The 19,654-nt window shown below is 34.5% G+C and overlaps 2 protein-coding genes across 2 annotated transcripts; both read left to right on the top strand.

Moving 5' to 3' along the window:
- Window positions 1–285: 285 nt before the first annotated feature.
- Window positions 286–9,925, top strand: ctdspl2a (CTD (carboxy-terminal domain, RNA polymerase II, polypeptide A) small phosphatase like 2a). Its single transcript, XM_015011439.2, has 13 exons — window positions 286–523; window positions 2,271–2,485; window positions 3,607–3,736; window positions 4,592–4,738; window positions 4,811–5,038; window positions 6,111–6,204; window positions 6,942–7,053; window positions 7,128–7,214; window positions 7,293–7,355; window positions 7,445–7,524; window positions 8,673–8,799; window positions 8,881–8,976; window positions 9,720–9,925. Exons 2-13 carry the CDS (start codon window positions 2,294–2,296, stop codon window positions 9,783–9,785), a joined length of 1,422 nt encoding a protein of 473 aa, XP_014866925.1. The 5' UTR covers window positions 286–523; window positions 2,271–2,293; the 3' UTR covers window positions 9,786–9,925.
- Window positions 9,926–15,031: 5,106 nt separating this feature from the next.
- LOC106932642 (uncharacterized) lies at window positions 15,032–19,654 on the top strand. Its single transcript, XM_015011442.2, has 4 exons — window positions 15,032–15,843; window positions 17,127–17,214; window positions 17,300–17,489; window positions 19,384–19,654. Exons 1-4 carry the CDS (start codon window positions 15,504–15,506, stop codon window positions 19,447–19,449), a joined length of 684 nt encoding a protein of 227 aa, XP_014866928.2. The 5' UTR covers window positions 15,032–15,503; the 3' UTR covers window positions 19,450–19,654.

Genomic DNA, 19,654 nt, shown 5'->3' with positions numbered 1-19,654 from the left:
ACCTAAGTTTTTTTTGAGGAAATAAACTCTTCCTTTTTTCTATCTACAATGGTCCTAATAGAAACATGTTTAAGAAAAAGAAAAAAACAAAACATATACATTTCTTGTTGAAAATGCATGTGTAAGAAAAAGGAAAAACAAAAATGTGGATTTCTGCTTTTATTTTTAATTATGTTAGTTTTGGTCCTCCATACCATATTAATACACCGTAGTACTTTTGACAACAAAGAGCTGGAAAGTGTGGATATCTAAATGTGATTATTATATGATAACGTGGCTTGCCATACCCGCCTCGTCGGCTCCTCTCTCCGCCTGTGTCGCATTCCCCTGCGCTCCGCCAGCGTTCTGTTTGTGATGAGGCGGGAAATGGCGTCCAAAGACACGGCTGTTCTGTGACTTAGCCACTGAGAGACGGACGTAGCTGGCGGCAACAACCACGGCTCGACATCTAACGGTGGCCGCCACGATTGCGGCCGAGACTGACAACGCTGTGGGAGGTTTTAACGAGCTTCCGAAAACAGCGGTAGGAAACAGATGCCGTGTAAACAACAAATATTTGCCACTGTGAAAGTCCAACTGCTGCTAGCTAGCGGCTAACGTTAGTCAGCGAAGGGGGCGTAGTCTAATGTCTGAACATAGTTATGGAGCGAACAAAACGAGTTGTTGGTTTGGGTTGTGATGCACATTAAATGATAGATCAAGGATTCATATTTAAAATAATTTATAAAACTGATTATTGTTGTAGATAGTGCGGGATGTAACATTACGGCACTGCTTGTTCTGCCTTTGGCGTTTTGTTAGCCTCTAAGCTAACCATAGCTTGTTAGTCACTGAACCCACTGACAGCATTTGTTTTATCTGCATTAAAAGCGATAGTTGACGCCGATAAATGTCAGTTGTGTTCACATCCACGTAACATTGTGTGACCGGTTATTAAAAACCTGCGTCAGCCTCCTGCTGGGTGTTACAGACTCCGGTTCGGGTGCTACACGGCAGCACTTGGCTAACGCTGTTTGTGTCCGATGTTACATAACGACAGACAGCGGTGCTGTTTGCTGTCAGATACTATTCAGCAACAAAGCGCGAAACTAAACCTAAAAACAACAAATTAACTGGACTTGAACAAAGCAGCTAGAGACCGTTTTCATGTTAATCACGTACCGATCAGTCAACCTTAACTTGTCTTTAATTAGCTACAGATTTAGCATTTGATTGGCTGAGTCAAAATGTTGCCAATGACTTTTTATATTTTGGGTTTTCTTAATCGTAAATTGATGCAGATTTATGTAAAGACATGACCAGTTGTATTAAATTTCTCGATCTAATTTAAAATGTTATTACTTTTCACAAGTTTATTCAATTAATTTCAGTTTATGCTGGAGATATGGGTACAGGTGTTTTCAGCTTCAACCTAAAAGTAGATTTGTGTTCGTTCTGAGTTGATTTAGAAAAGGGAACTGAAAATTTACAAATAAAATCACCTGATGACACATTTTTGTTTAGAAAATCCTAAATATAAATACTACGTGCAGCTTTCACCTGCATTTCTTTCTCCTAATGTAACAATACTGGCCACATTGAACAGTTTATGTACATTCATTGTATTTAATAGGACATCCAATGTACAATTATTTGCAAAGGAATTCATACCACTACATTTTTATTTTCCTTCGTCATGTTTTGTCTCATTAAAAGGATACGTTAAGGTGTTTTTTAAATTTTATTTTATTTATCAATTGTTTGGTAGGAAGCAAATGGGAAACAGTTGTATCCTTACCATTTTGTACATGAAAATGGAAAATGTTGAAAATTAGCCCAAGTTCAGTCAAGTTGCGTAATCAGAACATTTGATTCAAACCTGTGGCCACTGATTTTTACCTGGTTTAGGGCTGCACTTTGACTAGACCTTTATCAAAACCGTGTATCCTTTTCCTTCCACTTCACTGTTATGGGTTGGATTTGCATAAAATACCAAATTCATTTAAGGCTGCAACTATAAAGTCATAAAATGTGTCAGGTATGGGACTACGTTGCCAAGTAGTGGTTTACCAACTTGTTGCATTGGGTATTAAGTGGTGAAACTATATTTTTCATTAATTGTATACATAAAATGCTGGTTAAAAGGATAAAAAGTTAAGTAATGACAATTTTTCTACATGCAGTGACTTTTCACTATATGTAAAATAAAGCAAAAACAATTTGGATGCTGAACTCCTAGACAAATGTGACTGAAAATAGTATTTTTCTGTGGTCGTTTCTGCTCTTGTCAGGTTTTTCCATGTGACGTCGGAGCATGATGAGGCTGAGAGTGCGAAAAGCTCCTCAGCACCCCAGCAAAGGCCACAGAACGCTCCCATACCAGGCCAAACGAAAACACAGTGAAGTGGAGCCGTCGTCCCCAGTGAGCGGCCGAGGCAAAATGCAGAAAAATGAATCTGGGCTCCTCTCCACCATAAAGAAATTTATCCGTGGGAACGCTGTCAAGGTAAGAGCAGATTTACTGCTCTAGTTTTGTTTTTATCACAAAAAGATCCTCCGTCTCTCTGGGGAAAATATTGTTATTCCTGTCACGATAATTTTACTGAACAATAAATTGTTCCAGAAGTTATTGCAATAAATGATAATATTGTTGTTTTAAGAACATTTTCAAGTGGTTCAGTGATAAAGAAACTTTAAATCCTAATGAACATTTAACGCTGGAACTGGATCTAGAATAAACAAAACGACACAAAATGAATCATGAAGTCTATTTTCCCTTCAAATAAAGCACTAGTTGAGATAAAAGCACCAATCTGAAGACTTTTTTTCATTCAGTTTTTGTAGAATGAGAGAAAAGAGAAAAATGATAAATCATGGAAATGTAAATTGAGCTAGATTCAATTTATCATGCGAATAATTTATTTATTGCTTATTATGACAGGCCTAAAACTCATTCTCGTTGGTCAAATAAAGTAAAGCGATTATGTATTAATAGTATTTTTCTTATTTCAAAGATGTAACTGGAAACAAATTGATTCTGGTTGGAGGAAACAGAACATGTGAAAAAAAGTATTTATTTTTTGTTTTAAATGCAGAAGGGTTTCCAGTTGTTAATCTGACATTATTTTTAATAAATACGTGTTTCTAATAATAGGAACAACCTGCTTTTCACTGATGACTCATAGGGAAGTAATTTCCTGTTTATAGACAAATTAAATCCTGGCAACAAAAAGCAAATTTTGCTGCTGAAACGACATGAGTTCTGTTTTATGATATTTAAACTCATGTTTTTTAGGAAAAAATCCTTGTTATAAATACTATTGTGTTAAATAGTAACACAACATTATTTTTTGTATAAAATCACATCAACATGGAGGAACTGTGAGTCTCAAGTTCATAACTAATTTTAAATACATTGACTGCAGTTATAAAGTGGGAAAGGAGGTTTAGCTAATAAGTTTCACATCAATCAGATAATTATAAAAAGTTTCCAAGATCTTTAGTCTTGAATTGTTAATAGTTCTGTCGATTTTCTGGTTCCCCTCATTTCATTTTTTCTAACAAAAACAGGTACAGACACCAACGGGCTAAATTTGGTGATTTTTGTTTATTTGTTTGTGTTTTTAGGTGGAGCAGGAAATCCCAGCCAAGAGGAGTCGCATTGATTGTAATTCAGACAATGACCTCATTACTTCGACACCCCAAGGTCTGTCCAACAAATCCGCATCAAGAGTTTGCAGAAAAACTCAAAGTAAAGGTACAGCAGGGACTTCTTGGGTTTCACATTTTATATCTTTCTGTTTATAAGGTTTAACATGTTTAAGTTTTCTTTTTAAAAAGGGACTTTAGTTTATGTTACTAAAGTTTTGGATTTATTGCTGCTTTCCACTGGGAAAAAATGAAGTTTCTGAATCTAATTCTGCAGACCTGAGTTAGCAAAGTTAGACCTCTGATTTACAGTTTATAGTTTATTTTGAATTGTTTGCACAAATAAAAAAATGTTTGTGGAGCTTTTAACTTTTAGATGGAAAAGGAGCACATTTGATATTTTACTGTGTTTAAACCTTCAACATGCTTTGCTACAAATGATCAAGACCTAAAACACAACATTATGTTGTGTTTTAGGCAATAAAATGTTTTCCTTAGTTTAAAAAAATTATTTGCATCTTTTAATGTATTTCTAACATATCAAAAGGGCTTAAATGAAAAATTGACAATGTGGCAATTTTCTTATCCAATTAATCATTAAAATCACCAATTAATCGTTAGAATAATTCATCAGAATTATTTATCGGTCATTATACTCATAGATTGTTAGGATCATAGATTAATCGTTACACCCATTAGTTGTTAGAATAATCGGTCATTAGAATCATTGATTAATTGTCAGAACAATCGACTAATCATCGGAATAATCAGTTGATCAAGTCATCAGTTCATCGTTATACTCATTGATAATTAGAATCATTGTTTGATCGATAGAATAATCGATTAATCATTATACCCATTTATCGTTAAAATAATCGGTCGTTGGAATCCTCGATTAATTGTTGGAACAATCGATTAATTGTTAGAATAATCGATTAATTAACCGTTTCTGTCTTATTATCAGACACAATGACCTGCAACAGTAAACCCATCAAACCAAACGGTAAACTGGAGGCGCCCATCGACTCACCCAGCAGCCCGCCGCGTACAACCCTCCTGGGAACCATCTTCTCTCCAGTTTTCAACTTCTTCTCACCAGCAACTAAAACTGGTAGGTAGTGAGCCACTTGGTCCTGAGAATGCCAGGCTGTTTCTCACATTTCTCCGTTTGTGTCGCCTTCAGCCACTCCGGGCTCGGACTCGCCGGGCCAGGCGGTGGAGGCGGAGGAAATCATCAAACAGCTGGACATTGAGCCGGCGGAGGAAATGCCCAGCAGCACCGTAACGTCCAGGGAAGAAATCACTCCGTGTCACACGGTCCAAATGCTGCCGCAGAGGCTTCAGATCAACTCGGACACGACCATCGAAGAAGGAGAAATCGTCACCGAAACTGACATACCCCCGCTAACAGGTAACCGAGCTCAGAGCCGATCCAGACGAAACAAATCCAGAGAAAAACCTGAGAAATGGCTCAGCGGTTGGTACCGGCTTAAACAGGAAATGGATTTATTGTCATGAAACAGGGCTGGTATGGCTGCTTGACATCCTTCAAAATGGATTTCAATTCAAAAAGAAGTCCTTAATATTAAAGTTGTAGTTTGGTAATAAAATATGACCTAATATTTGATTTAAAGCCTTAATTTGGGAAATTATTTATAGGTGAAGCCAGATATTTTGATACAACTGTTATTTTCTGTCTAAAGTTAAAGCAGATTAAACTTTTCCTGTTTTAGGTTTGGTAAGGTTTTTACATAAAATTATGGACAACCCTCTTTAGTGTCTTCAGTCAGAGGCTTCTTCAAATTCGCTGTAACACAGAATGCTACAGGAAATCTTTCCTGTCAACAGCCATTATCATCTACAATAGCTTGAACTAATGAGTTACAACATTTAATTTCATTCTGGGGATCAAAAAAGTATTTATTTCCATTTGCTAAATAACTCAAAACTTACCAGGAACTTTTTTTTTTTTAGATTTTTTTCGTAAATTGTGTTTAAACTTTTAATTTGAGCTTGAAGATCAATTATATTATAATTTGCTTAGATTGTTTCAGTTTATTTAATAATTATTATTCCTAATGGCTCAATGACTTATTAATGTAATTAAAATAAATGTTGGCTTATATTTTATACGTCAAAAAACATTATTGAAATAGTTTTTTCTTTTTTAAATAAATTAGTTTTGCTCTCAGACCAGTCAGTTGTGACATTTCAAAACATAAAATTTAGCAGTTTCATATCACAAAACAGTATTAATGAAATATCATATAATAATGAATTAACACAATCTTTTTGAATTCATTTGTATTATTTTTATCTCCAAAGTGTGGTGCTGGAAAAGTTTCAACTTTGCTGTTTTTATGACATATATATTTTTTTTAATTGCTAAAACTCCATCTTTTCTGGTTTTGTAAAGAAAACATGATAGAGTCGTATATCCTCTTACTGCGTAGTTTTTCTTCTTTTGTTTTCATGTTTCTCAGCTCCTGGCTGCATGCCAGATGGCAGCTACCCCCACTCTTTACCTTCAGCACCTGCAGAAACCTCGTATGAGGAGGACTGGGAAGTCTTCGACCCGTAAGCCGATCACTTTTTTTATGTTACTTATAAAAATATATTTTTAATAAAGTAGTAAAGACATTTAAAAAGACTAATTTGAATTTGCTCCACTTTCTGATTTTTGTAGATACTTGGATGAGGTTTATGGTCAAAGTTTCCGATACGATTTTTGTTGTAATGGAAATGTCTAAACACTAGATGGCAGCAAAAAGCCGTGCGTTTATCTCCCAGCTGATGTTTTGGGTTTTAAAGGCCAGTAAAAACGAGTCTTTATGATTTTTGTTTGGTAATTAGATTTTTCTAATAGGATAATTCTAATTGTAAGGATGACTGTGAATCTTTGAAAAGAGATTCTGTTTACAGGACAGAACTGTCTTATGGCGTTCCACCACTTTAACCAAAACTCACCAGACACAGACATGCATTAAAACCTGCAGTTTTAAAGTTTCATAAGTTTTAATTTGGAAGAAACTAATTTAAAATTTTTCTTTTCGATTTTATTTCTTTATTAATATGAATTATTGTCATTTTGATCCCTAAAATACCAAAATTTCCACTTTATATTTAATCCGTCTGATGTCATTTTTAAATATTAAATGATTGATAATCTGATCAGTAACTCAGTAGTTGATTAGACTTTTTACCAAATACGTTTTACTCTTATTTGAGTAATTTCTTGGATGGATATTTTTTACTTGAGTGAAGTTTGTGGGTTCTGACTTTCACCCAGGTCTGTTTTGTTTTTCATCCTTTAGGTACTTCTTCATCAAGCATGTGCCTCCGCTGACAGAAGAGCAGTTAACACGTAAACCAGCGTTACCTTTAAAAACACGCAGCACACCTGAGTTCTCTCTCGTCTTGGATCTGGTAGGTAGTAAAAGGTTTATTAAGTAGTTAACGAACTTTAGAAATAAATGTTTATTTTGTCGTTTTGCTGCCAGGATGAAACTTTAGTCCACTGCAGTTTGAATGAACTAGAAGATGCAGCTCTGACATTCCCTGTGCTCTTTCAAGACGTTATATACCAGGTAGCTTTGAAAATTAATCAAATCTCTTATTTTTATTGCTGATTTAATTCACCTTTTGTTCGCTCTTTTCTTCTGAAGGTCTACGTCCGATTGAGGCCATTTTTCCGAGAGTTTCTTGAGCGCATGTCTCAGTTGTACGAGGTGAGATTAATTGCCGCTGCTGAATAATCACACAGGTTTTGTTTGTAGAAATATGTGATGAAATGTTTGTGTCGCTGTTCAAATTTCAGATTATTCTCTTCACTGCTTCAAAAAAGGTCTATGCAGATAAGTTGCTCAACATCCTGGATCCAAAAAAACAGTTAGTAAGGTAAGAATTTCACTTTAAATTTCATCACGGTGCTTAGAAAACTTAAACATTTGGATTTCAATTAGGTGTTTTCTCTTTTGTCTTACATTTTTATTTTAGTTCTCAGATAGTGACATTGACATTTCTCATAATATAGACTCAGATTTGTAGGTACAACTTAAGTAAATCAAAGAAAAATAAATGTTTCACACCAACATGAACATTTCACCTAGTCTTTTTTATTTCTTTCTCTTTCCAGGTTTTGTTTCTGAGAGCAAAAATGAAGCAAATAAAAAGCTTAAGCCGGAAAGTTGAACTATAATATATGTGACTACAGATCAGCAATGCAATAGATTGAGTTAATAAAGTACAAACTAAGTCAGGTGGCATTTACCTGAATGTTTTATTCGTTTCACACAAATACTCTTAATTATTTCCAGCATATATTGGTTGATATATTTTGTCCATTTATTCCAGTGTTTGAAAAATGTTTAAGTTGAGTGAACGATACTTTTTCCATTTTTGTAAATATCTAATAACTAGGTGTTTTCAAGGTTTGGAAAGTGTTTGATGTCCAAACTCCAGTTTTTCTCATAAAGTTAAATCTATCGTTTAATTAAAAGCCTAAATTTGGAAAAAATACATTTATAAAACCACCAGATACTAAAGATAATAAAAACACACCTACATTTTTTTTCTCATCTTCTGAAGTTTAATCAGACTCAACCTTTCTTGTTTTTGGTTAGAATCATTAAAATTTTATTTTCTAAATGCCAGAAAACTTGGAGAGAATTTTTGGACTAATATTAGAGTTTGTACACGTTTCCTACAATAAGTTTTCAAGCTTTTCCACATAAAAATAATATGAATAAACTACAAATGTTTTATTTTTAGTAAAACAGAAAACATAAAATTTTGCTACTTTTTAGTTTACGTTGTCTTGCTGTTGAATGCAGAATAATAGTTTAAAATAGTAATGAAATAGTTTATTTGTATTTTATCTGAAGCTTGAATTTCTCTGTGGGAAACATGTAAAAACTCTAATATTATTCATTATATTTGTATTTGAAACATTTTTATTTTTATTTACTGATTGTTTGAACATTTTATTTCTCCAACTGAGTTACTGGATGCGTCGTTTAATTTCCATTTTCTGTCTTTTTCCCCAGACATCGACTGTTTCGAGAGCACTGTGTTTGTGTTCAAGGAAATTACATTAAAGACCTGAACATCCTGGGACGGGATCTGGCAAAGACGGTAATAATCGACAACTCACCCCAAGCCTTTGCTTATCAGGTAAAAATATGTTTTTACCATAAGTTTTTTTATTTCTTTCCTGTCTTTGCTTGATTTAAACATGGAATCTGTTTTTTGCAGCTTTCTAATGGAATCCCAATCGAGAGCTGGTTCGTGGATAGAAATGATAACGAACTTCTGAAGCTCGTTCCTTTCCTTGAGAAACTGGTGGAGCTGGTATGTGTTTTAGATTACAACATATGAAGAGTTGGACATAAACCATCTGGTTAGAAATGTTGATCTTTAAGCATCGGGGTCCAATATTCTGGTTCTGAAAAAGGGGAATTTACTAAGAACTACATGAACTCAGTTTGTTCTGATCGCTCCATCAAAGCTTTTTTCTCATTAAAACAATGTTTTTTCTCATAATTTAAGATGTTTTTATGGAAAAATATTTTATTCTGCTAATAACGGATGTAAAAGGTGGGTCTACTTTAACCTCCCTAGTTCATTGTATGAGAATAAATACTATCAGTCCTCGTATTACCGGAATAAAGGAGTAATTTTATGCAAAAATAAAAAATACAATGACTGTTGAGCATCTTGTGAAGTTATATGTTGGTATAAGATAATACTATCAGGACAGACTCATAAAAGTAACTTTTTTTCTTGTAATTCAAGATGTTTTTTTCTGGAAAAATTATCTTTATTCTGCTAATAATAGAACTATATTCTTGTAATTAGACAAAATCTGGACCAGATTGTTTGTAATTTATTTTTTCAGAATAGAAAAATGTTTTTATCAGACGTGGGTCTACTTTAACCCCCAAAAATCTTTCTCCAAAATTACTTATTTCAGGCTTCAGTAACTCATGTTTTGTACCTTTTTGTCTGGATTTTAAATAGTTTCATTTTAAAACTTGCCTTAAGTCTCTTGTAGAAGCTGTAAGACTTTTTTTTTAATTGTTTGCCTCTGACAGAACGAGGACGTCAGGCCGCACATCCGAGAACGATTTCGTTTGCACGACCTCCTCCCTCCAGACTGAGGAACCTTCATCGACGCGTAACTTCAGCATCGTTTGTGGGAAAGGCTCAACAGAAGGATATAATCAGTGGTTTTCTCTTTACATTACTGTTGCTTTTTAAAAACAAACAAAAAAAAAAGTTACAAAAAAAAAATGAAAAACTCTGTTTGATTCAAAGAGTCCAGGATGTTCATATAAAGTTGAACAAACGACCTTCTGGAGGGCGGTTTGCCTCCAACTAAACCATTTTGGATTGACAAAAGTGAATGTTGCGTGATGTTGGTTCATACGGACCCTAAACGGCCGGTCAAACCTGTATATTATTCATTATCGTTACCTGTAAATATATGTACATAACTGTTTTATTTTGTTCTTTGAGGTTTTTAAGTCATTTTATTTTCACTCTGGATTTTTAGTATGTTTGTTTTTTTTTTTTTGATCGGTTGCTTTTATAAAAACCCACAAAATGTCATGTTTTCTTTGAAATTGTTAAGCAGCAGATGCTTCTTTTCTCCTGTTGTATGCCTGCAGTATTCCTGTAATGCTTTACTCCATTACATGCAGTCGTCTGTAAGAAGGTGCAGTTTTAAAAAAAAATATATCTTTGGCAGAAAAATATTTTAAAGTTAAGACGTATAAGCTAGAATAAGGTCTCAAATGAATACAAAGCCATAATGGCCAAACAATAATTTTAAAGATTTGTATTTGAGAATCCATTTCTGATTTCGACACTTTGATCGTCCTCTTCGATGAGGGGTGAGGTTCAGGCATCTTGCACTTTGACATCCAGCCCTTTGTAAGTTCATATATTAAAAATCTTGTCACTTTTGTACACAGGTGTGCGTCACCTAAATTTGTTATTTGGGGTAAAGAAAAGAGAAAATTGTAGCACCAGCAAATTGCCAACATATTTGCTTTCAAATCTTGTTTTCCAAAACGTCTTGTATGTCGGATCTCTGATGTAAGAGTTACGAGTTTTATTGACTATTGAATGATCACTCCTGGTGTATTCAGTGTTACTTAATGGTTTTCTTGAAAATAAATACATTTTTATACGACTCAAAGCCTAACTGATTATTTATGTAATGTAACTAAACATATTTAACAGTAGAAATTATTTTACTGTGACCATATGTCCCAGCGTTCAGTGTCACAAATATTTTTGAAAAACATTCCCATTTGAAATGGGGTTCTTCGTGATGTGATTTTTTATCACTGCATTTAATCATCATTTTACTGATATTTATTGATCTCATGAAAAATAGTGGAGAAATTAGTAAAAGTAAAATTTTCTCACTGTCAGTAGCTGTGTTTCCATTTAACATATAATTGCAACATTTGACATTTTGAAAATAAATTTCTTTAAATGCACCAATTTCAAAAATAAAATTCGTTTTTCGGCTAAAAGGTTTTGGCGCTAGGATGAGGTGGTTTTTATGGCCGTATCTTAATTGGTTCATTTGGTAGAACGGCGATGGAAACTCTACGTCATGAGTCACATGATCAACAACTGGCGCAAACCACGAAGAAGACGACGACAGGAGGTAGTTGGACGATGGTGACGCAGCATGTTTTTAAAGACTTACACGTGAACTAACAAATTCACTCGCGCGACTTATTTAATTTTATTTAATTATTTAATTTAATTTTTTATATTAAAAATATTGAAAACGTTTTTTTTTTGTATATTTGTGATGGAAATCCTATTTAGTTTTTTTCATTCATTGAAATTTATTAACACAAATTTTAATTTATTTGAAATTTGTCAAATTAATTTATCAATTAATCTGACAAATTAAATAAAAATTCGGATATTTTTTTATGATAAATGATAAGATAAATGCCCTCCACTAATAACTACTACAAGTATCTCTTTTCTTTCTAACTGGAGCTAAATCAAACCAAATGTCTAGTTTTAGGTCAGTTAAAATTAAAATTATTGATTAAATATAAATGAGATAAATTTGTCAGATTTATTTATTTATTATTAATGTCTTGAAAATCAGAAGTTTAAATAATTTCTTCAGTGTTTGGTAACATTGCCTTGAAACGGTACTTTTGTTAAATGTTTTAAATTTCCTTACAAATGTAACAATAATCATTACGGCACTTTGAGTACACCACAGACACCATGTTCTTTTCCCTATGTGTAAACTTTAATCTGGCTTCTTTAACGTTTCTTTTTGGAGAATACGTTTCTTTTTTCTTGCTGAGTGGCCTTTTAGACTGTCAGTGCAAGAAACAATTCACTGTGGTTGACTACGGAAGACCATAAGTGCCTCAAATCACCATTTCAACCAAATGTCTGGTTATAAAGTCACACAAAAAAACATGGGTTTATGAATTAGGATGCTGTATGGCAAAAATCCCTTCAATCATATGTAAAAAGTGGTGCTCAATGATTTGAAAAGACGCCTTAATTTTCACCGTTCAGAAGACAATTTAAAGTAACTTTACGGCATCCTAAGACATACACCAACTGATATAAATTTGTTATAAAAGTATTACTGATTGCACTTTAAAAATTAGGTAATTTTATGTTATTAAAGGTAAAGTTTAAACAGTAATGATTTATTGGTTAATGTCAAGTTGTCATAACAAAGACATTTTGAATAATGTCAACTTTGTATTAAAAGTGTCATAATTTACCGAATGACGCTTTATGACAAGTCATAAATATTCATGAAGGCTTATTCATGTTCATTACAGGTGTTATTCAACCCCCTTCAAATAAAGTTTGCGACTTTATCCAGATGTGATGCAAAGTAGAGATATGAAATATCATATTTTGTGGTATTGTTGTGGTAATAATAAAAGTGATGATTAAACCATTCATGTTATAAAACAATGAAACTTATTTTACAGGGTAATAAAACATAGGGAACATTTATTTTCTTTTTTAAACGTTCATTTGCGTCAATTTTACAAAATGTCCTTATTCAAAATAAACAAAGCAGGTGAAACTACAGTTTTTGCAGGTTATCAAACAGAAACAGAAAATATGGACCAGAGAAAAATAACTACTGTAGATACCAAAAAATAATTTCTGGTTCTTTACAGCACCTGAAAACAAAATTAAATGAAACTAAATAAAAAATGTTTAATTGTTCTTCTGGATATTAACTTTGAATTGTGTTTTTATTAAAGCAAAACTTTTAGAAAAGTTTATTTATAGAAAACTATTCATTCACAAGTTAATTCAGAGATTTCCAGAAAACTAAAGGTGCAAGGTTAAAGAAAATTACATTAAAAGAACATTTAAATATAAAAGGACATAAATATATATATATGTAAAACAAAAAAGTGACTGAAAATTTAAATTAAAATGAACAGATAATATATGGATACAATTATTATTTTTTTGTTTAGTAGTTTTCTCTTTTCGTGATTTAAATCAATCAAATTCAATTGTTATTCTCAGCATAAACAGTTTAGAGAATAGATACATAGTCAGTGCTTTTCTTTTGCTTCATAAGTTTAAATATCTAGTTAAGATATTTTTTATCTACTCATTAATTTTCAGTGCATTTCCTGAAGAATACGGCTAAATAAGTGAAGCTGTTTGATAATAAAATTATATTTCAAACATGAAAGAAGCAAAGTGTTGTAGTAGAAAGCTGATTGGTTACTGAAGAAAATACCAAAATAATACAAAGGAAGTTTTTTCAATGAGAATCTAATAAGGAAATGGAGAAACTTCCAGCCGCGGACCGTCGTTCATTGTTGCGTTGCCAGTTTTTATTCGCCACATTACGAGATGTCTTGATCAGATAACCTGTTGTTGTCTTGATCCTTTTGTTCTTTTGAGAAATGGGTCATTACCTGATCGTAAGTGTGCGGTGAATTGCCCCCTTCGGAGGTCATGTGACTCCAAATACAAAGGGGGCCAGTCTTTACACCTTCGCCACACTTATCTTTGTTTTGAAGTACGAATTGTTTCTAAACAAAAACCTTGCTGTTGATAGTGTGAAGATAAGATGAGGGGTTTAATCATCCCCTATTGGCTGCCAGAGGAGGTTGTGGCTTATAAATCACCACACAGGGGCGTGACTAGACTTTTCTTCCTATGGGGGCCTGGCAGCAAAACCTGCAGGAGGTTGGCACAAATAAAAATTTTATCTAAAAGTGCTGTAGTATTAGATCACAATAAAAACATACAGTTCTGGAAAAAACTAAGAGCCCACTGCACTGAACCTTGATGAAAACCTCCTTGTTATTCCAACAGATGTTGGTTTCTGAACTCTTCCTGAGTTAAAATATTGGTACTGCTGTTTCTAAATGAATATTAACTTGTTTTCTTTGCATTATTTGAGCTCTGAAAGCACTGCATCTTTTTTGTTATTTTGGCCATTTCTCATTTTCTGCAAATAAATATAAAATTTTGCTTGGAATTTTGGAGACATTGTCAGTAGTTCACAGAATTAAAAAAAAGATCATTTTACTCAAACATAGACCTATAAACAGTAAAATCAGAGAATTGATCATTTTAAGTGATAATTTTTTCAAGAGCTGTATATTCAAAAAATATTGTTACTTAAACTTGTGTTAACACAGAAATTATAACTTCTTATTTCCTGTTCAACTCTTTAAAAGTCACTGCAGATGAGTTAGAATGGTTAAAAACTAGTTGAAGTTTTAAATGCTACACAGTCGCTAATGTTTGACCGCAACGTGTGTAATGCACCAGTTCGATGCAATGAAGCTTACCGGAAATTGCTTGTGCAGTAAAGAATCATCCTCAACTGCAAACAGAGTAAAGCTACGATCCAAACAAGATGGCTGTTGATGTTAAATGAATCTTAAGAAACGTGGTCAACACAGACTGAACGGCTTCACTCACTTCCTTCGTTGCCATTGCTAAGACAACAGGCAGACTACAGTCGATGTCATCACAAAATTTCTTTTGTTCGCTGATAGGCAGGAAAAAATCCTGCTAGAGGAATCCAAGTAGATGGGAGAAAGCCCAGACTGTCTATGACGTCAGATTTTAATCAAGTGGAACTGCAGAGGAAATGAGAGATTTCTACAAGTTTCTATGGTAACAATTTTTTGAAGGGTGCATTAGACTGACATGACATATCATAAACATAACACCCGAACATAAATATGAAGGAGTCTTCATGAATGTTTATGACTGCTGTCATAAAGTGTCATTCAGTAAATAACATTTTTAAAGCAAAGTTGCATAAAAAGTCCTTTAACTGTGCCAACTTTGCATTATTTGACTAATAATACAAAGTTGCAAATAATGCAACCTATGCAAGTTGCAAATAATGCCACTTTGCTTTTGAAGCAAAAGTTGCTTCAAAAACTTTGTTTGAAACAAACTTTGAAACTTGCTTCAAAGTTTTAATGTAACTTTGAAGCAAAATTGCATTAAAAGTCCTTTAAGAGTGTCAATTTTGCATGTGATAAATAATGACAGTTTTGAAGCAAAGTTGCATTAAAAGGGTCAACTTTGCATAAAAAGTCTAATTATTTTCCAAATGACACTTCATGACTAACATTATAAACATTCATGAAGACTCTTTCATTTTCATGAAAGGTATGTCAGGTTAATGACGGTGTCATGAACCCCTCTTCAAATTAAGCATTACCAACTTCTGCTCCTGGAACTAGCTAATCAGTGTCTGCGTTGCAGAAACGCCCTCTTTACGTCTACCCATCGCCTCGCCTTGCTGCTGTGATCGTCAAGATTATAAAAGCACAAACTCTTCCTCCACTCATGATCACACCAGTATGACCCTAAGCATGTGGACGCTCCTCCTTCTGTGTGTCCTGTTGGGGGTGTTGGGGTCAGAGGGCGCCCAGCCCGCGGACGGCCAGCAGCTCCAGACCCTGAACTGCCCGCCCTGTGAGCGGATCCACTGCTCCTCCAGGCGGGTGCTGAGGCTCCAGTGCAAAGGCGGCGTGACAACGGGCGTCTGCGGCTGCTGCCCCGTGTGCGCCCGGACGGAGGGGGAGAGCTGTGGCGGGAACTGGGACTACCTGGGGAAGTGTGATGAGGGGCTGGTGTGTGTTTCTCAGGAGGCTGCGGCTGACAAACCAAACGCAGAAACTAAAGGCATCTGTAAGGCAGGTGAGCTCAACATGGAAACTCTTTAATATTTAATCAAAAATATATATATAAAAAACAGGTTCAACTGTATTGATTTAGCATTATTCTAGTTCGCAATAAATCATTTAATCGCATAATAAATTAAAACAAGCTCAAAACTTTCAACTTGCATCATTTATTGTTTCTACCAAAATCTGGATGGTAAAAGTCTCCAGTCTGGTGTTTTGGTTTCAACTGGGTCGTTTTTTCAGGGACAACTTTGTTTACAGAGACCTTATAAATAGTTTTATTTGTTGTGTCTGCTGTTTGGTTTATTTATTTTGGATATTTAAAGTATTTTCCAGTTTCAGTGTTAAATGTTTAAGAATTTAAAGTTTATTGATCTCTGAGAATGTGTTCTTGCATTATGATGCCGTTACCTTTATTTTACTTGAAAATTGTCTCAAAACAACAATATTACATTATTGTTTATGACAATAACTTCTGGGACAATTTATCATCCAGCAAAATTTGTTATTTTGAAATTTTGCTTTACATGCATTTGAGCAGAGCTGAGCGGACCAATCCAAAATATCAATAATATCGATATCAAGTCAGTATCAGTATCAGATCAATACTAATGTGATAGATCAATACTTTAGTCTCAGATTCTTTCTTGAAATTTTGTTTTATTTTTTCATCATAGCTCCTCAACTTTTCCTGAAAAAAAATTGTTGCAATGATAATTTTTTGCATTTCATTTACAAATAATTTACACAAATCATGTAAATATGTGATTAAAGTGTTTAGTAGAAACTTTGTCTAAATTCTGTGCTGTTTCATAAAAATAATAATTGAAAGAAAAAACCACCACAACATATAAATATCATAAGTTTGATTAATAATAAGTATTGGTAGTGACCCAGTATTTACTTGATATTGGATCAGTACCAAAATATGCACACTTCTACTTCTGCTGCCCCCCAATGAAAACACAAGAGTTTATCTTAGATGGAAATGGATAGAAACAGAAACATGGCGCCATTCTGCTGCACACTCTGATGCATTTGATCTCTGTTAGGGTTTGCAATGGGAACGGAGCCAATATGGTAAACCGCGTTTAAGAGCTGTGAGACTGTTAGCGCAGCCAACGGTTCCTTTGATCCAAAAGGTTTCCGCTTACATAATTGTCCCTCTTATCTGTCCATGATGAAAAGAAGTGTCACCGCCACTGATACGGCCTGATGTCAGGCATCCTGCGAGAGGCGCTTTTCATGTTTGGCTGTACAGAACCCAACAGATTATTAATATTTTATTTTTTTCAGTGATTGAAACCCTCAACCCAGAGAGCTGCAGCCCAGATTGCACCAAGGAGTTCTGTCAGGCCAATCCTTCTGCAATCTGCTCCGCCAGGTGACCACACAAAAATCCACATTAACTTCTTATTTATCGTCAGGTTTCTGGTTTAAAACCATTTTCCTAATTCCTGTTTCTGCAGGTTTGCATCTCTGGACAAGAAAGAATGTCAGGGCTCCTGCCAGCACACTACCTGCTCAAGCTGCATCGTGCTGAAGCGTCCGTCCTGTCCCCAAAGCTGCGCCGCGTCCGATTCCGCCTGCCTGCACCGCTTCGGCAGGTGTGTGCACAATCACCTGAGAGCTCATCCCGCCTGCAGCAGTGACGTACAGGTGAGTCAATACCAGAACAGCAGCAGCAACCAGGGTTGCACCGATAAATCAGCACCGATTTTCTGAAGTTTGGGAAATCAGTGATCAGAAGATACTTAAATGTGAAGCCAATCTTATCTACACTGCAAAAACACAAAACCTTACCAAGTAATTTTGGTGTAGTTTCTAGAGGAAATATCTTAGTACAATCTAAATAAGAGATAAACTAACTTCGAGTACCTTTTCAGTAAGATATAGAGGCTTGTTTAAAGTAAATCATTTTAACCTTATTTCCTTATTATTGATGAAAATACACTAGTTTCAGTGGCAGATAAATTAACTCATAACATTGTAATAATTTGTAACAATGTCTTGTTATAGTGAAATAATCTGCCAATGGAACAAGTGTATTTTTATCAATAATAAGGAATTATTTAAACAAGCCTCTACATCAGTGGTCCCCAAACTACGGCCCACGGGCCGGATACAGCCCGCCTCCACATTTGGTCCGGCCCTCTGAACAATACTAAAGAGCATTCAGATTTTTTTTTCATATACCATATTTTCCGGACTACAAGCAGGAGGATCTTTAGCAGGAAGTGAATCATTGGAAGTCAAAATTGCCCATTAAAACGGAATTAGGTTTTAATAGGGAATTGAAATTTGAGAATGTTGTTGATCAGTTAAATAGTATTGAGGGGAAAAAGATTTTTCGTTTTTTTTTTTTTTTTAAATAATACTGGGATCATTATGAGAATTTGAGGTATAGATATTAGGATCCAGTAGATGGCAGTAGTGCAACAATAATGGATGCAAGCTGCTGTTGAAATCTAAAGAAGAAGAAGAAGAAGAAGAAGAAGAAGAAGAAGAAGAAGCGCCCATTTTCATTTAGCACATGCTAGTAGTAGAGACACGAAGGATCAGCACTTCTACTGTTACAGTTACCGTTCGGAAACTACCGTAATCAGTTCAGTTAAATCTAAACTTGGCAACTTTTTCTTTTTCAACCGTAATAAATGTGATATTCAATTGACCTGTTATGACTCAAATTTTGGGTGTCCGCCCCCCTCTGTTGCTGCATCGCTGTGGAAAACCTGGAGCGGCAGAGATATCTGCGGTTTATGTGTATGGTTTTTTTTTTTTAAAAAACTTTGGGGTTGTGGCTTATAGTCAGGTGCGGCTTATAGTTTGGAAAATATGGACTATAATCCTTCCTAGATTTATTCTGTGAAGAACCCAGAGAATGTTATTTGGTTATTACTTATTTCATTAATAGTATTATTATTTATTTACTGACTTTTGTTCTGTGAAGAACCCTGAGAGGGTTCTTTGATTGTGCTTTCTGGAAAACAATACATTTTTACATTTAGGCACTCCTGCAATCGTCACACTTTTTCTGTTACAAACTGACTCCGGCCCCCCAGCAGAGAAGGGAAAAGTTATGTGGCCCTCACAGGAAAAAGTTTGGGGACCCCTGCTCTACATCTTACTGAAAAGTTACTCGAAGTTAGTTTTTCTCTTATTTAAATTGTACTAAGATATTTCCTCCAGAAACTAGACCAAAATTACTTAGTAAGATTTTGTGTTTTTGCAGTGTAGATAAGATCTACATTGCAGTTAACCATAGTCACCCAACTGTTATCAACTGAGCAACTTTCTTGCAATACTTAGTAACATTTAGCACATTTAGCCTGTGAAGTTTTTGGTAGAAAAACAATAAATCATGCAAATAGAAATGATTCCGCTTGTTTTAATTTATCATGTGATTAATTGATAAATTGCTTATTGCGACAGGCCTAACTGGTCATCAGTGATCTTCCAGAAAACTGCAATTGGTGCACCCCAAGCAACAACATAAACCTGTATTTAATTATTGTTTTATTAAAACATGCCTGTTGTGCTTTATTCTCTATAGAACAACACCGAGGGGAATTTAGTGTGTTTGGTGCCAGACTGTTTACACCCAAACCCACGGCTGTAAACCCACAAAACACGAGGATTTGATGGAAACCACAGGATAATGTAGCAAAATGGGAAAAAATGGCAGCTATTTTCCTAATGTCGGTAGCTTGAAAATACTTTATGCGATCTTATTTTATGATGTAAGCTGTAAATATGTAATCTGGCAGTTTGTAAAATAAACTTTGTGTAAATTTCTTCTAAATAAACATCCAAGAGATACTCAA

This window comes from Poecilia mexicana, unplaced genomic scaffold (genome assembly GCF_051168715.1).
Source record: "Poecilia mexicana isolate PSO_F unplaced genomic scaffold, ASM5116871v1 scaffold_6, whole genome shotgun sequence".
Taxonomy (NCBI): Eukaryota; Metazoa; Chordata; class Actinopteri; order Cyprinodontiformes; family Poeciliidae; genus Poecilia; species Poecilia mexicana.
Note: the sequence above shows the minus strand (reverse complement) of the source record. Positions and strands in the feature narration are given on the sequence as shown.

Bases quoted from the DNA above. Each gene is read 5' to 3' on its own strand.
- ctdspl2a (XM_015011439.2), top strand. From the start codon at position 2,294: ATGATGAGGCTGAGAGTGCGAAAAGCTCCTCAGCACCCCAGCAAAGGC. The intron at 8,800-8,880 runs GTAAAAATATGT...TGTTTTTTGCAG, and splicing joins CCCAAGCCTTTGCTTATCAG to CTTTCTAATGGAATCCCAAT. The intron at 8,977-9,719 runs GTATGTGTTTTA...TGCCTCTGACAG, and splicing joins TTGAGAAACTGGTGGAGCTG to AACGAGGACGTCAGGCCGCA.
- LOC106932642 (XM_015011442.2), top strand. From the start codon at position 15,504: ATGACCCTAAGCATGTGGACGCTCCTCCTTCTGTGTGTCCTGTTGGGG. The intron at 15,844-17,126 runs GTGAGCTCAACA...TATTTTTTTCAG, and splicing joins TAAAGGCATCTGTAAGGCAG to TGATTGAAACCCTCAACCCA. The intron at 17,490-19,383 runs GTGAGTCAATAC...TATTCTCTATAG, and splicing joins CCTGCAGCAGTGACGTACAG to AACAACACCGAGGGGAATTT.